The 20,344-nt window shown below is 35.3% G+C and overlaps 2 protein-coding genes across 5 annotated transcripts; both read left to right on the top strand.

The window, feature by feature from the left end:
• The first annotated feature begins 4,559 nt into the window (after window positions 1-4,559).
• Window positions 4,560-15,762, top strand: LOC142549269 (protein ORANGE, chloroplastic-like). 2 transcript variants are annotated; one of them, XM_075658121.1, is made up of 6 exons: window positions 4,560-4,859; window positions 5,046-5,163; window positions 5,269-5,360; window positions 6,054-6,122; window positions 14,334-14,463; window positions 14,927-15,762. In XM_075658121.1, exons 1-6 carry the CDS (start codon window positions 4,851-4,853, stop codon window positions 15,142-15,144), a joined length of 636 nt encoding a protein of 211 aa, XP_075514236.1. In that variant the 5' UTR covers window positions 4,560-4,850; the 3' UTR covers window positions 15,145-15,762. The 2 variants fall into 2 exon arrangements, 1 of the variants encoding a protein (XP_075514236.1); XR_012821149.1 differs by lacking the exons at window positions 14,334-14,463; window positions 14,927-15,762 and having other exon boundaries at window positions 4,560-4,881; window positions 5,046-5,166; window positions 5,268-5,360; window positions 6,054-6,125.
• A 313-nt stretch (window positions 15,763-16,075) lies between these two features.
• Window positions 16,076-19,638, top strand: LOC142549268 (uncharacterized). Of its 3 annotated transcripts, none has more exons than XM_075658120.1 (7): window positions 16,076-16,293; window positions 17,314-17,479; window positions 17,567-17,662; window positions 17,757-18,006; window positions 18,230-18,326; window positions 19,017-19,082; window positions 19,185-19,638. In XM_075658120.1, the coding sequence occupies exons 2-7, from the start codon at window positions 17,335-17,337 to the stop codon at window positions 19,383-19,385; spliced, it is 855 nt and encodes a 284-aa protein (XP_075514235.1). In that variant the 5' UTR covers window positions 16,076-16,293; window positions 17,314-17,334; the 3' UTR covers window positions 19,386-19,638. The 3 variants fall into 3 exon arrangements, with proteins under 3 accessions (XP_075514235.1, XP_075514234.1, XP_075514232.1); XM_075658119.1 differs by having other exon boundaries at window positions 16,076-16,300; XM_075658117.1 differs by lacking the exon at window positions 16,076-16,293 and having other exon boundaries at window positions 17,257-17,479.
• Window positions 19,639-20,344: the final 706 nt, after the last annotated feature.

The following is a 20,344-nucleotide window of genomic DNA, read 5'->3' as shown; positions in this document are numbered from 1 at the left end:
TGTCTGACTTGGGGAAGATGAGGGTTTTTCTTGGGATCGAGGTGCTACAAAATTCTGATGGTATTTACATATGCCGAAGGAAATATGCCTTGGAGGTTTTGAGAAGGTTTGGTATGATGGAAAGTAATTCAGTGAGTAGTCCTGTAACGCCCCGAAAATTTAAGAGTCCACGCGAACCACATGCATGCAATTATTAAATTCCTTTGTATTTTAATTATATGTTTTAACTGCATTAATTAATTATGTTGTGCATATTTACATGTTTAAAAATATATTTTCTACATTGTTGCATTAAAATGTAATTTTTTTAAAAGATATTCGAGTCGCGATCGAGGAACGGGGACCGAGGGCTTAAAATGTAAAATGTTTTTATTAAATAATTATTTTTAATTATTTAAAATATGGCCGATGCTTTTTAGTATTTTTGAAAATAAGGGTTTTGAGGTGATTTTATACGTCGGGACGTAAATTTTATCGGTGTTGATTTTTCAACTAAAATACGAACTTTTTTGGCAACCCGGCTAATAAATTCACATGTTTAATTAAACAAAATTTTGTTAAATTTTATTAAATCCTAATTAAAACTAATGGGCTTAAATTTTAAGGCTTGATAGGCCTAAAGGCTAATTAGGAGTTAATTAGATATAAAATATATTAAACCCTACACTTTGCACCTCAAAAACAATCGGCCATCTACTTTGAAAAATCTGAAACACTTCCCACCCCAACCCCACGGCACACGCTCACAATTCCAAGAGATTTTCGAAGGGTGCTAAGAGAGCAAGCCAAAGGATCCTCTCCGTTCTTCGTCGTCAACGTTTAATCGTGCATTTAAAACGCAAAGGCACGCCATACATCTCTTTTTTCTCATCTATCACATCATAGTATCGTTTTAAATATCGTGTGCATGAAAAACATGAAACTCTTTGAATTAATTTCGGAATATTGCACATACATGTATGAAATCCATGAATTTTGATCCAAAAACATGTTTATATGGTTGCTAAAGGGGCTGTCATGGCTAGGATATAATTAAGGATGATTTACACAAGTTTTAAGAGTCCTAATCACCCCAAAACGCTGCACAAACATGAAAGTTAAAGGCTGGAATCCAAGGGGAATACGTACAGAGAGGGCCGATGGTTTTGGTTGGGTTGTCAAAGTGCAAGGTTTCGGTTGTCTTGCATGGGGTTTAGGGGTTCGAACAGGGCTTGAGGAGGGCTTGGTTGGGATGTGGCTAGGTCCTAGATAGGGTCCTAGGGTGGCTAGGTTCGAAGGAGGAGGGTGAGGAAGAGCCCTTGCGAGAAGGGACTCTTCACGCGTAACTTTCAGGGTGGCCGAGGGTTTCAGGTGCTATGGCTCGGTCTGGGGGCTAGCTAGTGGTCCATCAGGGTCCTAAGGTGATGGGTAAGGGTCGGGCCAGGGGCTTGGGTGGTGTGGTTCGCTGCTGGCTTGAACTGAAGTGGTGACCGTGAGGATGGCAGCAAGGAGGATGATCGCGCGCAGGCTGTTGCTGTGTTCAGGAAGATCGCTGCACGGGTTCAGTCGCTGGGTTAGTCTGGGCTTGGACTGGGCGTGGTCTAGGGAAGGTTAGGGTCGTGTGGGCTCGGTGGTGGCTCAGCTGGAAGTGTCCTAGGTTGGCTAGGAGTCCTTATGTGATTAGGAGACACACACACATACATGGGCAGAATTTGGGGCAAGGTTCAGCAGATGGTTGAGCGGGTTAGGGTCATGTTTTTGGGGCCGGGCTTGGTCAATAGGGTCCCTAGATGGGTTGGCTAGGTTTTGGCTCGAGGTGGCTTGGGTGTGGCTCGAGTAAATCGAGAGATGGCTCGGGTGGTTCGATAACGTGTCAATTTCGAAAATTAAAGAAGGAAAAATTTATCCGAGGGTCCACGGGGGTGGCTAATGACTTGGGAGGGTAGAATAAATCATGAAAAGGTTATGTTAAAAATTTGGAATCAAAATAACGAGTTTTGGATTTATTCAGAATTTAATCGCCGCACGAAACGTCAATTAACGAGTTAATTGAAAAGCCTAGTTTTAAGCTTTATAAAATTATGAAAAATTAGGTTTAAGCTTAAATAATTATTATAAGTCTAATTTTTTTAATTTGGGAATTTTATATGAAAGTTTGGTTTAATTCGGGATTAAAACGCATTAAAACGTTATATTTAATGATAAATCTAAAATTCATCGAATTAAACTAAATAAAAATTATGGAAAAATTTATGTAAGCTTAAATAATTATTTGGGACATTTTAGAGTCAAGAAATCAAGAAAAAAGTCGAAATCGTAAAATGTCGAGTCCATGGGTAAAACTGTCTTTTTACACCCAAAAATTAGTAAAAGTCATGGCAGTACCCTAAATACCGTTTTTATGATATTATGATTATTTTTAAATGTTTATGAAATGCTTATGATTAAATTATGATTTTAAAATGTCTATTTGATTTTTATGATTTAAGGAAGACATTTAAAAGACATGTTGCATGCTTGGTTTGGAAAACAAAATGTTATGTTATGCATGATTTTTATAAAGTGATGTGAATGAAAAATGTTGAAGGAAGTGAAGTGATTGTGACTAATTCGTTGATAATGGCGACGTCGTGAGGGTTATGGTCCCAGTGGGTGCCCGACGATCGTGTTTCCATTATTGCGAATATGAGGTTATGAGGTTTGAGGAAGAATGGGAATATCATGAGAGGAGAAGGCCCCAGAGGGAGCCCATTTATGGGAGAAGGCCCCAGAGGGAGCCCCGACGATCGTATTTCTATTCGATCATGTTAGGCCAAGGCTCAGTTGACCGGTGAGAGTGTCGCTGATGTCCCCGCCGCCCAGTACTGTGGTTTTATGTAGATGGATCCATCGTCATGTCATGTCAGGAAAGTCACAATTAACGATCTAAATTCAACAAAGGAAAAAGAAAAAAGGAGAAAATGTTCATGATTATGTTTAAGGTTTTATGTCATGTCATGTTGAGGAAAAGGAAATTCATGTTTGCATGTTATGAAAATGTTTATGTTGAAGTTTTATGCATCATGAAAATGTTTACGAAAATGTTTATGATTATGCATCTTCATGAAAACGATATTTTAAGTACAAGTATTTTTCACCGTTATATGTTGAATGTATTACGTATTACTCGTTATCAAGATTATGGTGTGTTGAGTCTTTAGACTCACTAGGTGTGATGGATGCAGGTGGTATTGAGGGAGGACTTGATGAGTGATTTGACTGGGCTGAAGGCGCACACAACCCGAGGACCAGCGCTACATTTTCCGCATTATGCTTTATGTTTTATGTTAAAGATTTTTAAGATTATTTATTTATGCTTTTGAGAGATTTTTGAGAGGTTTAGTATGGGCTTTACTTTTCAAATGTATTTTTTAGATTTAGAAAAATGTTAGTTGGTTGTTTATTTTAAAATGATGTCAAAAATATTTTATGAAATGTGTATGGTTCGGCCGATGCTATGTAAGGTTTGAAAAAAAAAATTCTAGTACTTTTAAAGCAAATAAAAGGGCAGGACGTTTCAAGTCCAATGGTTCCAAGTTCCAAAATAAGCAGAGATGGAAATGGAGACTCTGTTGATGAGACGTACTACAAGCAGCTGGTGGATAGTTTGATGTATCTCACTGCCACGAGACCTGACATGATGTTTGTTACTTGTCTCATAAGTAGATATATGGAAAAACCAATGGAGATTCATCTACAGGCATCTAAGAGAGCACTTCGATACTTGAAAGGGACTGTGAACTATGGAATTCATTATAGGAAAGGAGGAGGTGGTGAGTTGTTGGCGTTTAAGGATAGCGACTACGCCAGAGATATGGAAGACATGAAGCGTACATCTGGTTACATGTTAATGAGTTCAAGTGTTGTTTCATGGTGTTAAAAAAAGCAGCCTATTGTGACTTTATAAACCACAGAAGCTGAGTTTGTAGCAGCTGCAGTTTGTGCTTGTCAAGGAGTTTGGATGAAGAGAATTTTAAAGGAGCTGGAACATTCTGATGGAGATTGTATTACTGTGATGTGTGACAACAGTTCAACCATCAAGCTCTCTAAAAATCCTGTTATGCATGGTCGCAGCAAACATTGATGTGAGGTTTCATTTTTGAAGGAATCTTACTAGGGAGGGAACAATTGAATTAGTTCATTGTGGGAGTCAGGATCAGGTAGCAGACATAATGACCAAACCATTGAAGCTTGAAGTTTTTCATAAGGTTCGAAAGCTGTTGGGAATATGTGAAATTTCTGGTATAAACTAATTGCTTCACAACATTTAGATTAAGGGAGGGAATGAAAGAGTTTACTGCAGTCTTTTGTCAAAAAAAAATCCTAGTCTTTAGAGACATCTATATGTATTTGAATTGTTCCAAGATTCTGTTACCACTTTGCTTTATTTACGCTAAGTGGGTTGCTTTCTCGTTTCTGTTAAGATCATGTATTGAATGGCTATTTAATCCAAAGTTATTGTTAATAAAACGAGGTCATTCAATTCTGCTTGTTGTGTTCTTGTTCTTAGTTTCTTTTGATCAAAGATCCCGTCAGAATCCTCCTCTTTTTCTGCTTCCATTGATTCTAATTCGTCGAATGATAAAAATTCTTCTGCGCATGTAACTGTGAGTTAATTATATGTTGATTATTCGTTAAAGTGTTGATTCGAGTTGATTGGGGGGTTTTACGTTCTATTTTTTTGGTGAAATGGGGGTTGTGATTGGATAAGTGCCGTTTGGGTACAGATTTTGCATAATTGAAGAACCGGAGACAGTTCAGGACTTTGTAAAGATGGCATTACAGGAAATTCAGGATAATATCCGGAGTGACGAAGTAAAATCTTTTTGCAGATGGAGGAGGTTAGCATTTCCCCTCTTGTAGGTAAAAGCCCGTTGTTATTATTATTATTTTTTATTTTTTAAATAAAGTTCATTGTTTTAGGATGACAAGTAAAAAAAATGAATTTATCTTATTTAATCATGGTTCAAGAATAAAATTTTGAATTTTAATTTTGTTATAGCTTTGCCACCGTGAAACTTGTGTAGGTACGTCGACTTAGAATACAGCAAAGGATTAAAAGGGCAGAGCTAGGGATTGCAAAGGAAAATAAAGAAAGCGAGCTTCCCAGTTTCCCTTCATTTATTCCTTTTTTGCCTCCTTTGATAAGTCATGTTTCATTGCCTTAAATGGACCAATTTCTTGATTAATTCACACCTACGACTTATTAGTTCTTGTAGAGTATTGTCTGATAAGCATGTTTCTTCCAGAACTCTTCGAACCTGAAGCAATACTATGCTACTTGTTTCTCTCTTATTGCTGGAGTCATGCTTTTTGGTGGTCTTCTAGCTCCCAATCCCACTGTGAGCTCTGCGTTTGTGCAAGTTTTGTTTTCATCCAATTTGCGGCTCTGTAGGTATATATATTCTGTGCTGGAATCGAGCTTTTAAATATTTTTAGACTAATATCTAGATGCTCATGAATTTCAATTAGAGCTCCAACCGCGTAAACAAATTTCAGAGTCGACCTGATTCAGAACCGGATATCAATAAAAGCCGATTAAATTGTATCTCAAAAAAATTACTTTCACTAATTTTGAAACGTCATAGTATTTCATCAATATATGTTATGTTTTTTATATTCAATTTATAAATGAATAATAAAATTTTTGAAAACCTGGCAGACGGCTCACAAGCTTTTGAACAATCCCATAATTTCAACCTAGACGATAGCCGAACTCCAGTTGAAATACAATAATATGGGAAAGGCAGAGTGGCCAATAATGACATGAAAATCTGTGATTCACTTTATTGGCACCCCACCCCTTTCTTTTTTATTGGTAAAGGTAGAATTAAATGTCATTTTCTCATTTGTTGAGTAATCACGTAATTTATGACAGCCAAGTCTACTTCTAAAGTGAACCGCTAAACAAGTGATTCTATTATTGCGTAAAAAAAGAAAACAAAAGAGAAAAGACTCTCGCCAAGTGTAGAGTCGGGGAAATCTGAAATATTCTAGTCCTGACATTTGATTTTCTTTTCTTATGTCAGCTAGAGCTCAAACTGGGTTTGGGTGGAACATCATATGCTGAGTTTATCAGCAGTATGCATCTTCCAATGCAATTGGGGATGATTCTAGAGCTTCTCTATTAAAGACGTCATGTTCTTATTAAGTCAAAAACTTGTGTGAGACGGTCTTACGGGTCGTATTTTGTGAGACGGATATCTTATTTAGGTCATCCATGAAAAAATATTACTTTTTATGCTAAGAATATTATTCTCTTATTAAAGCAATGAATCTGGCATGTTTTCTAACTATAGCTTAACAATTAGAAAATCACAGCTGTATCTCTTGTTTCTCTAAGAAGTTTATGTGCAATGCATAGAGTCCGAACTATTTAAGCTAGTGGATCGTGGAAAATGTGACGTGTGTGATCCATTAAATAAAATAAAAGAAAGTGGTTTATTTAAAAATATTTTAAAATTAAACTTGATAGAAAAGAAGATATACGATAGAAAAAGATTTGTAAAATATGAAATTGAGTGGTTCAAAGACATTTTTGTAATTATAAAAAAGCTTTACCAATGTAAAACCCAAGATTTTGTAATCATGATAATATTTCTATAATTTAAGTGTGTTAGTATTATGAAATCTTCGGGTATCTATATCATTATAAGATGTAAGATTTGAAAGATTATCTAAAGTTAGTAGATAATTATATCGTGTACAATATTTTGGAGCTTGAGATTTAAGATAATATTGTGCATATTTTTGAACTTGGGATAATAAATAGATCATGATACAAGAAATTAAATAAGAAATTTTTGGATATAATCAGTCAATTTTTGAGATATAAATTCAAAGTTGAAAAGATTATAACAGATAGAGATATAATATTTGATATGATATGGATACCAGATAAAGATATAATATTTGATATAATAATTATCCTAGATTTAAAGTTTGATTCATAAATTCAAACGCAAGGATAATACACGATCATGATAGCAGCCACCTCCCTATAAATAGGAGAAGCTTTCATTCAGAATTTACATCTCATTTACACTTCAAATTTTCGAGTTTTTGCTCTCCAATTTTCGAAATTCCTCCCCAAAATTCTGCACGAGTCATCAAAATTCTGTTCATGTTCAGAAATTCGTTTCTCTCAATCGGGTAATCGGAATCCGATCTCCACCGTTCAGAATATGCTTCAATATGTTTCGAATAACATATCCATATTTCAGCCGAATCCAACGGTTAGTTTTTCGTTTATAGCCTTCGTAACAAAACTACTCAAATTTTAGGCGAAAACAGCATACCTACGGTTTTTCATCCATAAGCAGGTTAAAAGACTCAAACTCGATCTTCACCGTTCATAATTTAATTAACGTACTTGGTAACGTACTGTAAAAGTTTGAGCACGATCCAACGGTTCAATAAGGTGCAAGGAATTTTACAAGACGGCTGATTTTTCGGGCGATGTGCTGTTGCGTTTTCGAAGTGTCTGTTGCATGATTCTTCTATGTTTCTCGAATTTTCACGTTTTCTCCAAGGATCAAGGTAAGTGGGCTTGTTTTAAATGTGTGAATTTCGGTTATGCATTTCGTGTTTTTAAAATTCGGTCGAGTGCAAATTCCTCTTCTACCCCTTCTGGTTACGATTTTTGGCATGAGTAATGTTTTGACACTGTGAGAATTCAACTTGATATGGGTGGGAATCCCAATCATACGTACCCTTACGCGGTGGGGGAGATAACCGCTATACGGCCTCGCCCCCTTATAGGAGTAAAAATTAGGGACTGATATCAGTAAACCATTGAAAGTAGATGAATCTCAGTGTCTGGTTAATGATGTGCACGTGGTATGAGTCATGTTATGAAAGGTGTGTGTTTCGAATTTTTATGCATTTTGTTATGTTGTGCTCGAATGGCCCCCACTTGCTGAGTATTTCCCAAAATACTCACCCCTTACTCTACCCTCCCAGATAAATCAGAAGAAAAAATAGAGAAAAAAGAATCAGACGTCAGTTTTTGGACTGATAGTGGACGCATGAAGAATTTTAATTAAGAATATGTTCTTGTGAGTTTTAACTCAAGTTGTAAACGCTTCCGCAGATTTTTATCTTTTTCAGAGTTACTATTGTAAGGACGACTCCATTTTTATGGTATTTATGATATAAACTGGTTTTTGGTTTATACTGTACTACGAGGCTTGTTGTTTTCAATTGTGTGGTTGTAAACAACGCCAGTGTCGACTGACCCCGGTCACGGGGCGTGACATTTAAGTGGTATCAGAGCCGCCAGTTTCATAATCCAGTTGGGGAAAATCTTACCAAAAGGAAAAAAAATCGGCCATATTTTTTCAAAGAGCCGATCCAGTCTCCTTCGGAACAACCCAACGAGTGATATTCACAAAGTTGTGAGGAAATGTCCGAAAACGCAAAATTCCTTCGTTTAGGCATCTGAAATCGCGTATTTGCATTTTAGAAAAGTTTCGTATATCCTATAACTTTCTGAAGAAAATTCCAAATTCGATTATGTCAACTGTTCTGGAACATTCTCGACGTATTCTTTCAATCCATATGTTTATCTCTAGACTTTCTATTTTTGGAAAATATCTCGAAAAATCTCGTTCAACGAGTTTCTTGTCGTGCTTATCAGATTTTTATGGAATTTTATTAAAGAAACAATTAGTATTGGCCTATATTGTTGGGATTATATCTATCTGAGATAAGTTGACTTAAGCTTCTGACTTAAGATGAAATATTTGATTTGGGGACAATAAATTATTTATGGAAAAAAAAAACTAGTATGCGAAAATCTGATATAAGAGTTATAATATGTTTTGGATATTCCAATATGGAAGTTGATTTTGGGCAATAGTTAAATGTGTAAACATTAATTTGGGTTCTTAAGAATGCTAAGCGTTAACTTTAAATATGTATGATTTTGGGTTATCTTGTTTAAATGAATTGGGAGACAATATCTTAAGGTTTAATATTTTATATTATTTTGGGATAACCAGTAGATTACAATCTTATATGAATAAAATAAGTTATGAGATATTGTTGGATATTAAGGAAAATATAGCATAATAAGTTTTGACTTTCGTTACGGTACTAAGAATAATTCAAGGAGAAAGACATTCAATAAAAATAGTTTGTGTTGGAGATCTCTAAGATCACTGTCTTGTTGAAAGTAAGATTTAGAACAAGAATTAATTGAGGATTAATTTCATTTGTACAAGGTTGAATAAGATTTTATTTTATGACGATTGAGTTATAATTTTTGGGATTTAAATCAATAGAGTATAGATTGATATTGAGTTAAGTTCCAAGATTTTATATGGGTGTTAAGCTTTGACATAATAATTGTGATAATTTCAAGATAAAATAAAATCAGAATCTATTCGCATATATTCCGTGCCGACATGATTCCAAGCACTTTGGTAAGATTTCGACGTCATCATATGAATGGATTGGTTATCTAAGAGCAGTGCAATAGTAGATCTCCGGAGTAAGAATTTCAAAATCCAAACTGCGAACCAAGAAGAAATCAGGTATCATGGCAATGCCAAGAGACAGAAATACATTCTTTCTTCTTCCCAGACTTGGAAAGCCATAAAATCAGGCAAAGAAGTTTACCTAGCAATGGTGAACGAAGTGCATGAAGAAATTGAGCTCAAGCTGGAAGATACCCTATTAATGCGAGAATTCCTGAACGTTTATCTGGGTGAATTCTCAGGATATTCTCGGACCACGAGGTTGAGTTTAAATCAATGTGGTTCTTAGTGCTGCACCAATTTCAATAGCTCCATACCGAATGACGCCAACTGAAGTCCACGAGCTAAAAGAACAACTCCAAGAATTGCTAGACAAGAAGCAATTTCAACCGAGTACGTCTCCATAAGGAACTCTAGTACTGTTTGTGAATAAGGAAGACAGAAGTATGAGATTGTGTATAGATTATAGAGAACTCAATAAGATCACAATCGAGAATAAATATCTTCTTCCAATGATAGACGATCTTTTCGATCAACTTAAAGAAGCTACAACTTCTCCAAACTCGGCCTGAGAACAGGCTACTACCAATTGAAGGTCAGGGCTGAAGATTTTCCCAAAACAGCCTTCCGAAAAAGAGGTTCAAGCCATTACTTGACAAACGTTTTAGCGGTATTCACCGAGGGGATCCTCATTTACTCACTAAGTGAAGAAGACCACAAAGAACATCTACATCTCACTTTTCCTAGGTCAATGGAGAGAGAATTGTATTCCAGTTCAATAAAGGTGAGTTGCGGCTACAGAACGTCACTTTCTTAGGTCACATAATATGTAAGGCATGAGTATTTGCGAATCCTAAGAAAGTAGATGCAATCAAAGACCGGTCAAGACCAATGACAATGACAGAAATTCAAAGCTTCTTAGGATTGACGAGCTATTATCGGGATTTGTCAAAGATCTTCGCTCAATAGCAATACAGCTTACAAAACTCAGAAAAGAACTCTAAATTCAATTGGAGCAAAGAATGTGAGAAAAGTTTTGAAACTTTAAAGATGAAATTTGCGACCCCAATGGTGGTAGTGCTGCCTGATGAAGGCAATGATTTTTTCAATTACAGAGATCTGTCAAAGAAAGGTCTAAGATATGTGCTCATGCAAAAATGAAGAGTAATTTCCTCTGCATCAAGGCAATTGGAACTGTATTAGCAAAACTACCCAACTCGCGACCTTGAGTTAGCCGCAGTAGTTTTTGCATTAATGAATATGAGGTATTACCTTTACAGCGCCAAGTGTGAATCTTCACTGACCATCAGAACCTCAAGCACTTGTTCACGCACAAAGAATTGAATATGAGGCAGAGATGATGGATTGAATTATTTTGACGTGACGATAAGCTACCTTCCAGACAACACGAACGTGGTAGCTGTCGCTTTAAATCAGAAAAACATGGGTAAGAGGATTCTAGCCTCACTATCAACGCAACCGTGCTTTGAGAAATCGTTAAGCAAAACCAATTTCATGGTCTTGATGGGAAATTAAGATTTAATATGAGAAAAAGAAAAGAAAATTTGAGATTAAGGGTTATATGAAATGATCAATTTGAATTTTTATCTTTTGAGATTACTTTAGGTTGACCATATTGGGTTATAGTTTGACTTTTGAAAATTTTAAATTACTTCAAGCATTGGGATATGAAACAATAATAATTGGGATCCAGCTTATGTATAAAATTTAAGAAATGATTTTTGGGATTTATATTGGATGGATTATGAGACTAGTCTTTCTATTAAATGTTCAATGGAAAAGTGATATTGATTTTTGGATTTCGGTTAGGGTTACATTAATGGGCTACATTTGGATTCAAAAGGTTTTTATTTTGGTTTTCCTCTCTCATAAAAAAACTAGTTCATCAAATTATGATTATGAGATATGCGACTATTGGGTTACAGTAAGTTGTTGTAGATTCAATGATTCTAATAATGTTGGTTCAATGATAGTGTTATCAATGGATGCAGTAATAGAAGTAATAATAAGAAAATATGGTGGTGTAAGTATAATTCAAAGTATGAGTAAGTCAACACTTTAGTTATTAAGATGTCTAACAAGAATCGTTGGGATGTGATTTAGGGATTTTAGACGATATTCTAATCATACTGAAAGAGAAGTCACTTGGGAACTAGAATGGAAAATGTGCGAGCAATACTCGTACATCTTCTTAGACTAAGCCAACCCAAGTTTCGAGGACGAAACTTCCCATAAGGAGGGAGGGATGTAAAACCCAAGATTTTGTAATCATGATAATATTTCTATAATTTAAGTGTGTTAGTATTATGAAATCTTCGGGTATCTATATCATTATAAGATGTAAGATTTGAAAGATTATCTAAAGTTAGTAGATAATTATATCGTGTACAATATTTTGGAGCTTGAGATTTAAGATAATATTGTGCATATTTTTGAATTTGAGATAATAAATAGATCATGATACAAGAAATTAAATAAGAAATTTTTGGATATAATCATGTAAATTTTGATATATAAATTCAAATTTGAAAAGATTATAACAGATAGAGATATAAGATTTGATATGATATTGATACCAGATAAAGATATAAGATTTGATATAATAATTATCCTAGATTTAAAGTTCGATTCAAAAATTCAAACGCAAGGATAATACACGATCAGGATAGCAGCCACTTCCTTATAAATAGGAGAAGCTTTCATTCAGAATTTACACCTCATTTATACATCAATTTTTCGAGTTTTTGCTCTCCAATTTTCGAAATTCCTTCCCAAAATTCTGCACGAGTCATCAAAATTCTGTTCATGTTCAGAAATTCGTTTCTCTCGCTCGGGTAATGGGAATATGATCTCCACCGTTCAGAATATGATTCAATATGTTTCGAATAACATATCCAAATTTCATTCAAATCCGACAGTTAGTTTTTTGTTTATAGCCTTCGTAAGAAAACTGCTCAAATTTTAGGCGAAAAACAGCATACTTACGGTTTTTCATCCATAAGCAAGTTAAAATGACTTCAAACTCGATCTCCACCGTTCATAATTTAATTAACGTACTTGGTAACGTATTGTAAAAGTTTGAGCCCGATCCAACGGTTCAATAAGGTGCAAGGAATTTTACAAGACGGCTGATTTTTCGGGCGATGTGCTGTTGCGTTTTCGAAGTGTCGGTTGCATGATTCTTCTATGTTTCTCGAATTTTCACGTTTTCTCCAAGGATCAAGGTAAGTGGGCTTGTTTTAAATGTGTGAATTTCGGTTATGCATTTCGTGTGTTTTAAAATTCGGCCTAGTGCAAATTCTTCTTCTACCCCTTCTGGTTACGATTTTTGGCATGAGTAATATTTTTACACTGTGAGAATTCAACTTGATATGGGTGGGAATCCCAACCATACGTACCCTTACGCGGTGGGGGAGATAACCGCTATACGGCCTCGCCCCCTTATAGGAGTAAAAATTAGGGACTGATATCAGTAAACCATTGAAAGTAGATGAATCTCAGTGTCTGGTTAATGATGTGCACGTGGTATGAGTCATGTTATGAAAGGTGTGTGTTTCGAATTTTTATGCATTTTGTTATGTTGTGCTCGAACGGCCCCCACTTGCTGAGTATTTCCCAAAATACTCACCCCTTACTCTACCCTCCCAGATAAATCAGAAGAAGAAATAGAGAAAAAAAGAATCAGAAACCAGTTTTTGGACTGATAGTGGACGCATGAAGAATTTTAATTAAGAATATGTTCTTGTGAGTTTTAACTCAAGTTGTAAACGCTTCATTAGATTTTTATCTTTTTCAGAGTTACTATTGTAAGGACGACTCCATTTTTATGGTATTTATGATATAAACTGGTTTTTGGTTTATACTGTACTACGAGGCTTGTTGTTTTCAATTGTGTGGTTGTAAAACAACGCTAACCCCGGTCACGGGGCGTGACAACCAACATACCAAAAGCTATTTAGTATTGGGGGTTTAACTTTAACTAATAGTATAAAATTATAGATATTCTCACATTTTCAAAATTTTATCTGTTAGATAAGGATTGAGTATCAAATACTGTCTACTCCATTTGCCTCTACTTATAAATTATGACATAACTTAGATTTGGCTAGGTGGCCAAAGACAGCAGTGCACTGTCAACTTTTATTGTACAAAATGTTGGTTTTTGTTATCAGTGTAGATGTACCGAGGATAATGGCATGTCATAACTGCTGACATTAGTGAAGAAAACTGGGGAATAGTCCATCTTCAAAAACTTCTGTTAGATAAGAACCGAGCGTCTAGTACTGTCTCCTCCATTAGCCTCAAATTATAAATCAGGCAAAATGTTAATTTTAATTTTGTATGTACTGAGGCGTGAAATTTTTAGTCTTGTATTTTTTATTCATTCAATTATACTCACATGACTATGTTTTAATAAACAATTTTAGTCTTTTTCCTCAAAATTATATAATTAAATTGCTAATTTTAGTTGTTAAATTGTTATAATTACTTTGTTAAACATACATGAATGGATTTTTTTTAACCATGTACTTATAAAATTTTATCAATAATATTAGTCATTTAATTACATGATAATGAGAAGACCAAAATTGGTTGTCGGGAATATTTGATTCAACTAAAGATAGACGACTAAAAATGTCAAAACTCAATACATATAGGACTAAAATTTACATTTTGCCTATAAATTTATCAAAAACTTAATTGTTTAGGGCGGGCAAAGAGGTCCACATGTGTAACAAAGTTTTACAATTTCTTTATACATTTGAAGGTTATAAATTTTTTCCATGTCACCTCATTAACACAATTTGAACTTGTAGTGATGTTGATCCAATCGTGACTTCATTCTCGGGCGGAGCAGTGGGAGTGATATCTGCCCTGATGGTGGTGGAGATAAATAATGTGGAGCAACAGGAACATAAGAGATGCAAGTACTGTCTTGGTACAGGTAAACATTCCATGAAACTCGATGTCTACCTAGTCACCCTTTTGAATTTCTTATCCTTGTTGTAATTATTTATTACCTTTTACATCTACCTGATTGTTCTGTAGTTCTAGTAGTATCCTACTAGAGAGGATATGGAAAAATATACAAACGATAGTATTTTTGGCAGGAACAAACTCGTGTCATCCAACATTCCAACTTTCTTGGCAGGAACAAACTTTATTTCTTTTCCTGATCCATATAGATATATATACCTACAAGGAACGTCCATCGTTGACATCCGCACCTCATGATCCAAGCGACGATAATGGACAACCTTTTTTTACTAATGGTGTGTGTGAATAGTATTTCCATATTTGAAGACCAACTAAGTTAAATTAGATATTGAACTAATGGTCTAAACCCGAACCGTGTAAAACGGGTACACATCTTGGTGCTTGTGGAACTTAGCATTTCAGATGTACAGGATATCTTGCTTGTGCTCGCTGTTCAAGCTCTGGATCTCTTGTGCTTGTTGAACCAGTCTCCTCACTTAGTAGTGGAAACCAGCATTTGTCGCCCTCTAAAACAGAGCGGTGTTCTTACTGTTCAGGATCAGGAAAGGTATGCCATCATCGTTTCAGGTCTAAATTTATATCCACCTGCCATATGCCAGATATTACTTCCTGTTCATGTCTACGGTAGCTTGATAGTTTTGATGATAAACACACCTTGTAAGATTGAAACTGAGTTTCTTTGGAAATTTAGTTCAAAGAGTGTGATCCTATCCACTTTAGTGTTAGTCAGAAACATAAGATCTGGTAGAACCTAATCCGGGAGCATGAAATAGGTTTTCGGATTCTTTAGTAGTTTAAAATGATTTGTCCAAAACTTCGAGTTTCATGGCAAAATCCCTTTCGATCGATCTAACAATTATGATAAATCAAGTAAATAATGCAAATGAAAATAAATGAAAGCCGTAAGAACATAGGATATATAAAGTTTCAACAAAACTAAGGGGTTCCATATCACTCCTTGGTCTTTATGACTCTGAGCTAGCCTTGCACATGTCCGAGTCTTCTTTGGTCTCAAGAGCTCCAAAGATAATTTCTTCTGTCCATCAACTTAAAATGTCAGTAACTATCATAAATATCTCACTCACGTTCTGCTGGAAGATGAAGATCTTACAAATCTTCATATTCTCGTTAACTACATAGAATTACAGTCTCACGGTGTTTACTAAGATCACGTTTAGAAGAGCAACAAATACCAAATAGAAATTAACTCATATAAACTCATGAATGAAACATAAATAACGTGCTTGAATGACAAAATTTGATTGATGATTTGGAATATTGATTCTCTCTCGTGTTTAATTAGTTCTCCTCAACTAAAGGATTCGTTTTCTAGCTTGGAATGTGTTGTGGAGGTTTAAAATAAGCCTCCATCGAACCCCCAAGTTAAAGTATCAGTTAAGCACCTTTTGACTCGAGTCGGCTCATGAAAACGGAAGCGACGCTCCAAGAATGGATGACTTTAATGGCTATAGTTTTGAAAATTGTACGCAATAGGTCAAGCATGAACATGAGTTGTGGTATGTGGGGACAATTCTAAGCAAGGCTTGTGCCTTTGTGTTGCAGGTGATGTTCACTTGTCTTTGCACTGGGATGGCTATGGCTAGCGAGCACGGCTCACGTATCGATCCCTTCGACTAATCCTGCTTGTTGCCGTCGGTTGCTTCGAAGAAGTATAATCCCAAATGTGAATGGCACGTTTGTATAAAACCTGCATCGACCGCATTCATAACTGGTCGTACGATTCCAACATAGTTTCCCAGGCCTAAAGGTTAGACAAGTACATTGTGCTTAATTATGATACTGATTTCATAAAGGAGGAAATTCATCTGCTAAATCATCAATACATTTATCACTTTTCAGGGTTACGACATGAATTATGAAACCTAGGCAAACCCAAAATTGAACGCGATTATCCAGTGAACATAAAAATTGTAGAAAAATAATGTTCAAGATTTTTTTTCCCCAATTTTGACTTTAGTCCTTAAAAGATCATCAAATCACTGATTATCAAATTGTTTTATAGAATAACTTCACATTAAAATTATTGATGCAATTATAATGTGAGACAAGATTGAGACATGGAAGAGAATAGAAAGTCAGAGGAAATAGACGGTTGTAAATTTTTAGAAAATATCATGTGTTCAACAATATACATAATTACTCTATTTACTATATTATTTCGATAATTTTGGATTAATTCGAGTTAAACATTTAATTCGCCTGACAAATCATATAAATTATTTGAAATACTCATAATTAATACCATGGTGGTGGATCTATTAATGAGATGTTAGCATCCGAGTGTTACTCTAATGTCCTTATTTATTTTCATATGATAAAAAAATCATGGACGACCATACATATGCAACTATCACTCCAAACCCCAGAATGCTCAATTTGTTAATCCATGTCAACGTGTGTGGTTGCCAAATAAGCAATTTTCGGTCATCAATTAGAGCATCCGCATTGGTGGGTGTACTAAGATCACTAAATTGCTAATTCTGACAAAAAAAATTGAAATCAGAAAAAATGCAAGTTAGTGTACTTATATTACTAAATTGCTAATTGACTTGTGAGAAGATCAAAACTGAAAAATGTACAAGTTACCGGACCAAAAATAATTTTTCTGAAGTTTATTGTTATGATTCATTTTGGTTCTTTTTTTCCCCCTTCTTGAAGAATTGAGCTGAATTAAGGGTGACTAAAAAGAAGTTTCTTTAATAGTTAAGGGGCTAATGGCAAATATTTTACAACATACTATTACGATGTTGGACTAACCATTGTGGGCATTACATAGAGAATCAGCTGTAAGGCGGAGATGGAAGCTCTGAGGGCGTCGTATGGCGAATCTTCCTCCGAATCCGATTCAGAATCCGAACCCACTGCATCATCCGACCGGACCGAATTACCCATCAATCTCCCCCCACCTCCTCTGTCTCTCCTCCATCCGCCAAATTCACTGGGTAATATTCCCTGATTGTGCACACTCCGGCATTTTTCTTATTTAGTGATGCTCGTACCCCAACTGTTTGAAATTTTGCTTTTGAAAGGCACATTTGATTACGCTGTACAAAGTGATCAACCCAATCGAGTCCGGAGCTTCCCCCACGTCGAGGGCAACTTTGCTTTGCATGTTTACATCCCTGGTATGATATGCTTTTTTTTGTTTAAGCTGTTTGGGTTCTAATTTCTGTCTTGGATTACAGAAATAAAGTTTCTTTTTTGTTTTTGTGGTTTTAGTTATAATTCCATTGACGCAAAGAAAAGAGATGACCCTTTTTCTGAAAAGGGTCGCACGGCTGATACCTGAGCTTCACGTGGTTGATGTTGACATCCCTTTAAGGGATTTGATTAAAGATGGTCAGAAATTTGAGCAAGTTGTGCTAGGTAGGGAGTTTCACGTGAGCTTGGGAAGGACTGTTCCTATTCGAGTACATCAAAGAGATTCCATGGTGGGCATGCTTAGACAGAGACTTCAGTCTCATAGGAGGTGAGAAGTAGGAGTGCATTTATTGCGGGCGATGGTGGGACAGTCATCCCTCAAATGGGAATGACTAGTTTTTTACTTGGAAATTTTCTTTAAAAAAAGTGATTTTGCCCCCTCGCTCTTGCCCTTTTGCCACCACTGTGGAAGAAGCTTCCAGTTTTGTGTAATGGTAGATGCTTTGTAAGGTTAAAGTTCATTGCTGGCTGTTGTTCTTTAAATTTAACAGGTACTGGATTGATTTTACTAAGTGGGTGGTATTTGCCAACGATGATTATACCCGGACATTTCTTTCCTTGGAAGTCACTGCTGGAGGCTTAACCGAGGTACAATTTTGAATCATTGCTGTAAGCTACTTTTATTTTTCGTGAAACGCTTTAATGTAGGAACGTTGTCTGGATTTACGCAAAGTTAATATTCTTGGCAAAATAGCAAGTAAAAAATATAGGACTCTTGTGCTGCATTTTTTTATGGCACAATTACTAACTTTCAGTCAACGGGTTTTTTACAGTCCCATTACCATTACCAAAAATAGCAGAAAATTTACAATCTGCGGTAGATGATATAGTGTGAAATGCCAATGATTGGAAATGTACATCTGTGGATAAAATGGATACAAAAGAAGGGCCTTTATGGCCCGCAGATAAGCTAAATGTTATCACATCCTCTAAGGAGCTGCTGAATCTTGAAATGCAAGGATTGTTCTGTAAGTTCATGGATTCTTTGTTCACGACCAGTTCCAAATACAGTGGAATTCTTATGTGAGAATAAATCACAGAAAGCTCTTTGATTATTTTAAGAACTAGAGAATTGTTCGAACAAATTTGAATAGCAGCATGTTGTTCTCGGGAAAGACCAATCCAAAATCTTCCCACATGATATCATGCATCTTGAAATATGTCTGACATGAGAGTTGTTTATGATATGGATCTAAATGGCAGGCCTATGAAGCCCGAGTAAATTTATCATTTGTGCTTCAAATTATGCAGAACTTTATATACTTTCTTTTATTTCAGATAAAGAAGCAAATTGAAGCCGTGAATGATGCGTACAGACTTCATAATCTTCCCGAGTTTTACAAGGTTTGTTTACACGCCTGTTATTTCCATAATTTTGCCTTGTTTAAGTTACTATGAACGCGTCAAATTGTAAATATCAACACACTATTACAAAATTTCTCATAGGATCCACGCCCACATATATCTATAGCTTGGGCAGTTGGGGATATAAGCGATTCTCTGTGGAAAGTGATTGGAGAGGAAACAAAGACGCACAATACCATTGGAGGTTTATCACATAAGCGCTTGTGTGCCTGCGTATTTAGTGGTATTTCATGTAAAATAGGTAACAAAACCTTTGATATTTGCAAAGTTCTGGAAGAATGATATGCATCTGAAATCTTCTCGGAAGAAAGTTGAAATCCTCACCGTGCAATTGAACAATTGTAAAAGGCCAAAGGGTATTGATTTGTGGCATTCTTACGAAGTATTTCACAAAAGTATTACTGAAGTAGTGAGATAAAAATGCCAAGGTACCTTAAATCTTGCATTTTTCATGTATTCAAGAAACACCGGATTCTTGTTTAAGTTGGAAATACGTATCTTGCTATATTGACTCCATCACGGTTTGGTTCGTATATTACATTGTGTTGGGATTGGAAAAGAATTTAGATGAGATTAATGAACTCTTTTAGATTTTTTCTGAAAAAATTGACCTGACTTTAACAGTTGTTAGTTGTTAAAATCTTTTTCTGAATAACTAGGTTTACCCAAACTTCTTAAAATAATTGAGTGCAAAAAACCGTCCGGATAGATTTAGTAATAATATATATTCAATATGTGAATTTTAACAAAAATGAACAGAAAGTAAGTGCAAAGTAAAGTAAAAAACATTTAAATTTTTAAGGATATTTTATTAACTTAAATATACTTTTTGTCATATAGTCTTCTACTTGAAGAATAATTCATTAAAAGACTTTGATTTATATAATCATTATATAAACTAACTTCGACTATTACTTATCATACTGTCTAAGTTGAAACTCTTAGTATCAATTTAACACAAAAATTTATGGCTTGTTTAAGAACACTCGGTTCACCATAAAGAACAAATTTTTCAACGGTTAGCTTTGAACGTCTAGAGTTGGCAGAGTGACACAAGTTGATATTTGATGATATGATATGAACAATTAGACGTATGCTAGGTGACCAATTTGATATATTAAAAAAATAAGTGTGATCGAGATCTTGTATATTACAGATTGAAATTGATTTATTCTAATATGAAGTTTTGAATCTGCATATTTATACTAGAAATCTTTCAATGGTTAGATAACATTAATTAC

The sequence above is a fragment of the Primulina tabacum genome, chromosome 6 (assembly GCF_025594145.1).
Source record: "Primulina tabacum isolate GXHZ01 chromosome 6, ASM2559414v2, whole genome shotgun sequence".
NCBI classification, from domain to species: Eukaryota; Viridiplantae; Streptophyta; class Magnoliopsida; order Lamiales; family Gesneriaceae; genus Primulina; species Primulina tabacum.
Note: the sequence above shows the minus strand (reverse complement) of the source record. Positions and strands in the feature narration are given on the sequence as shown.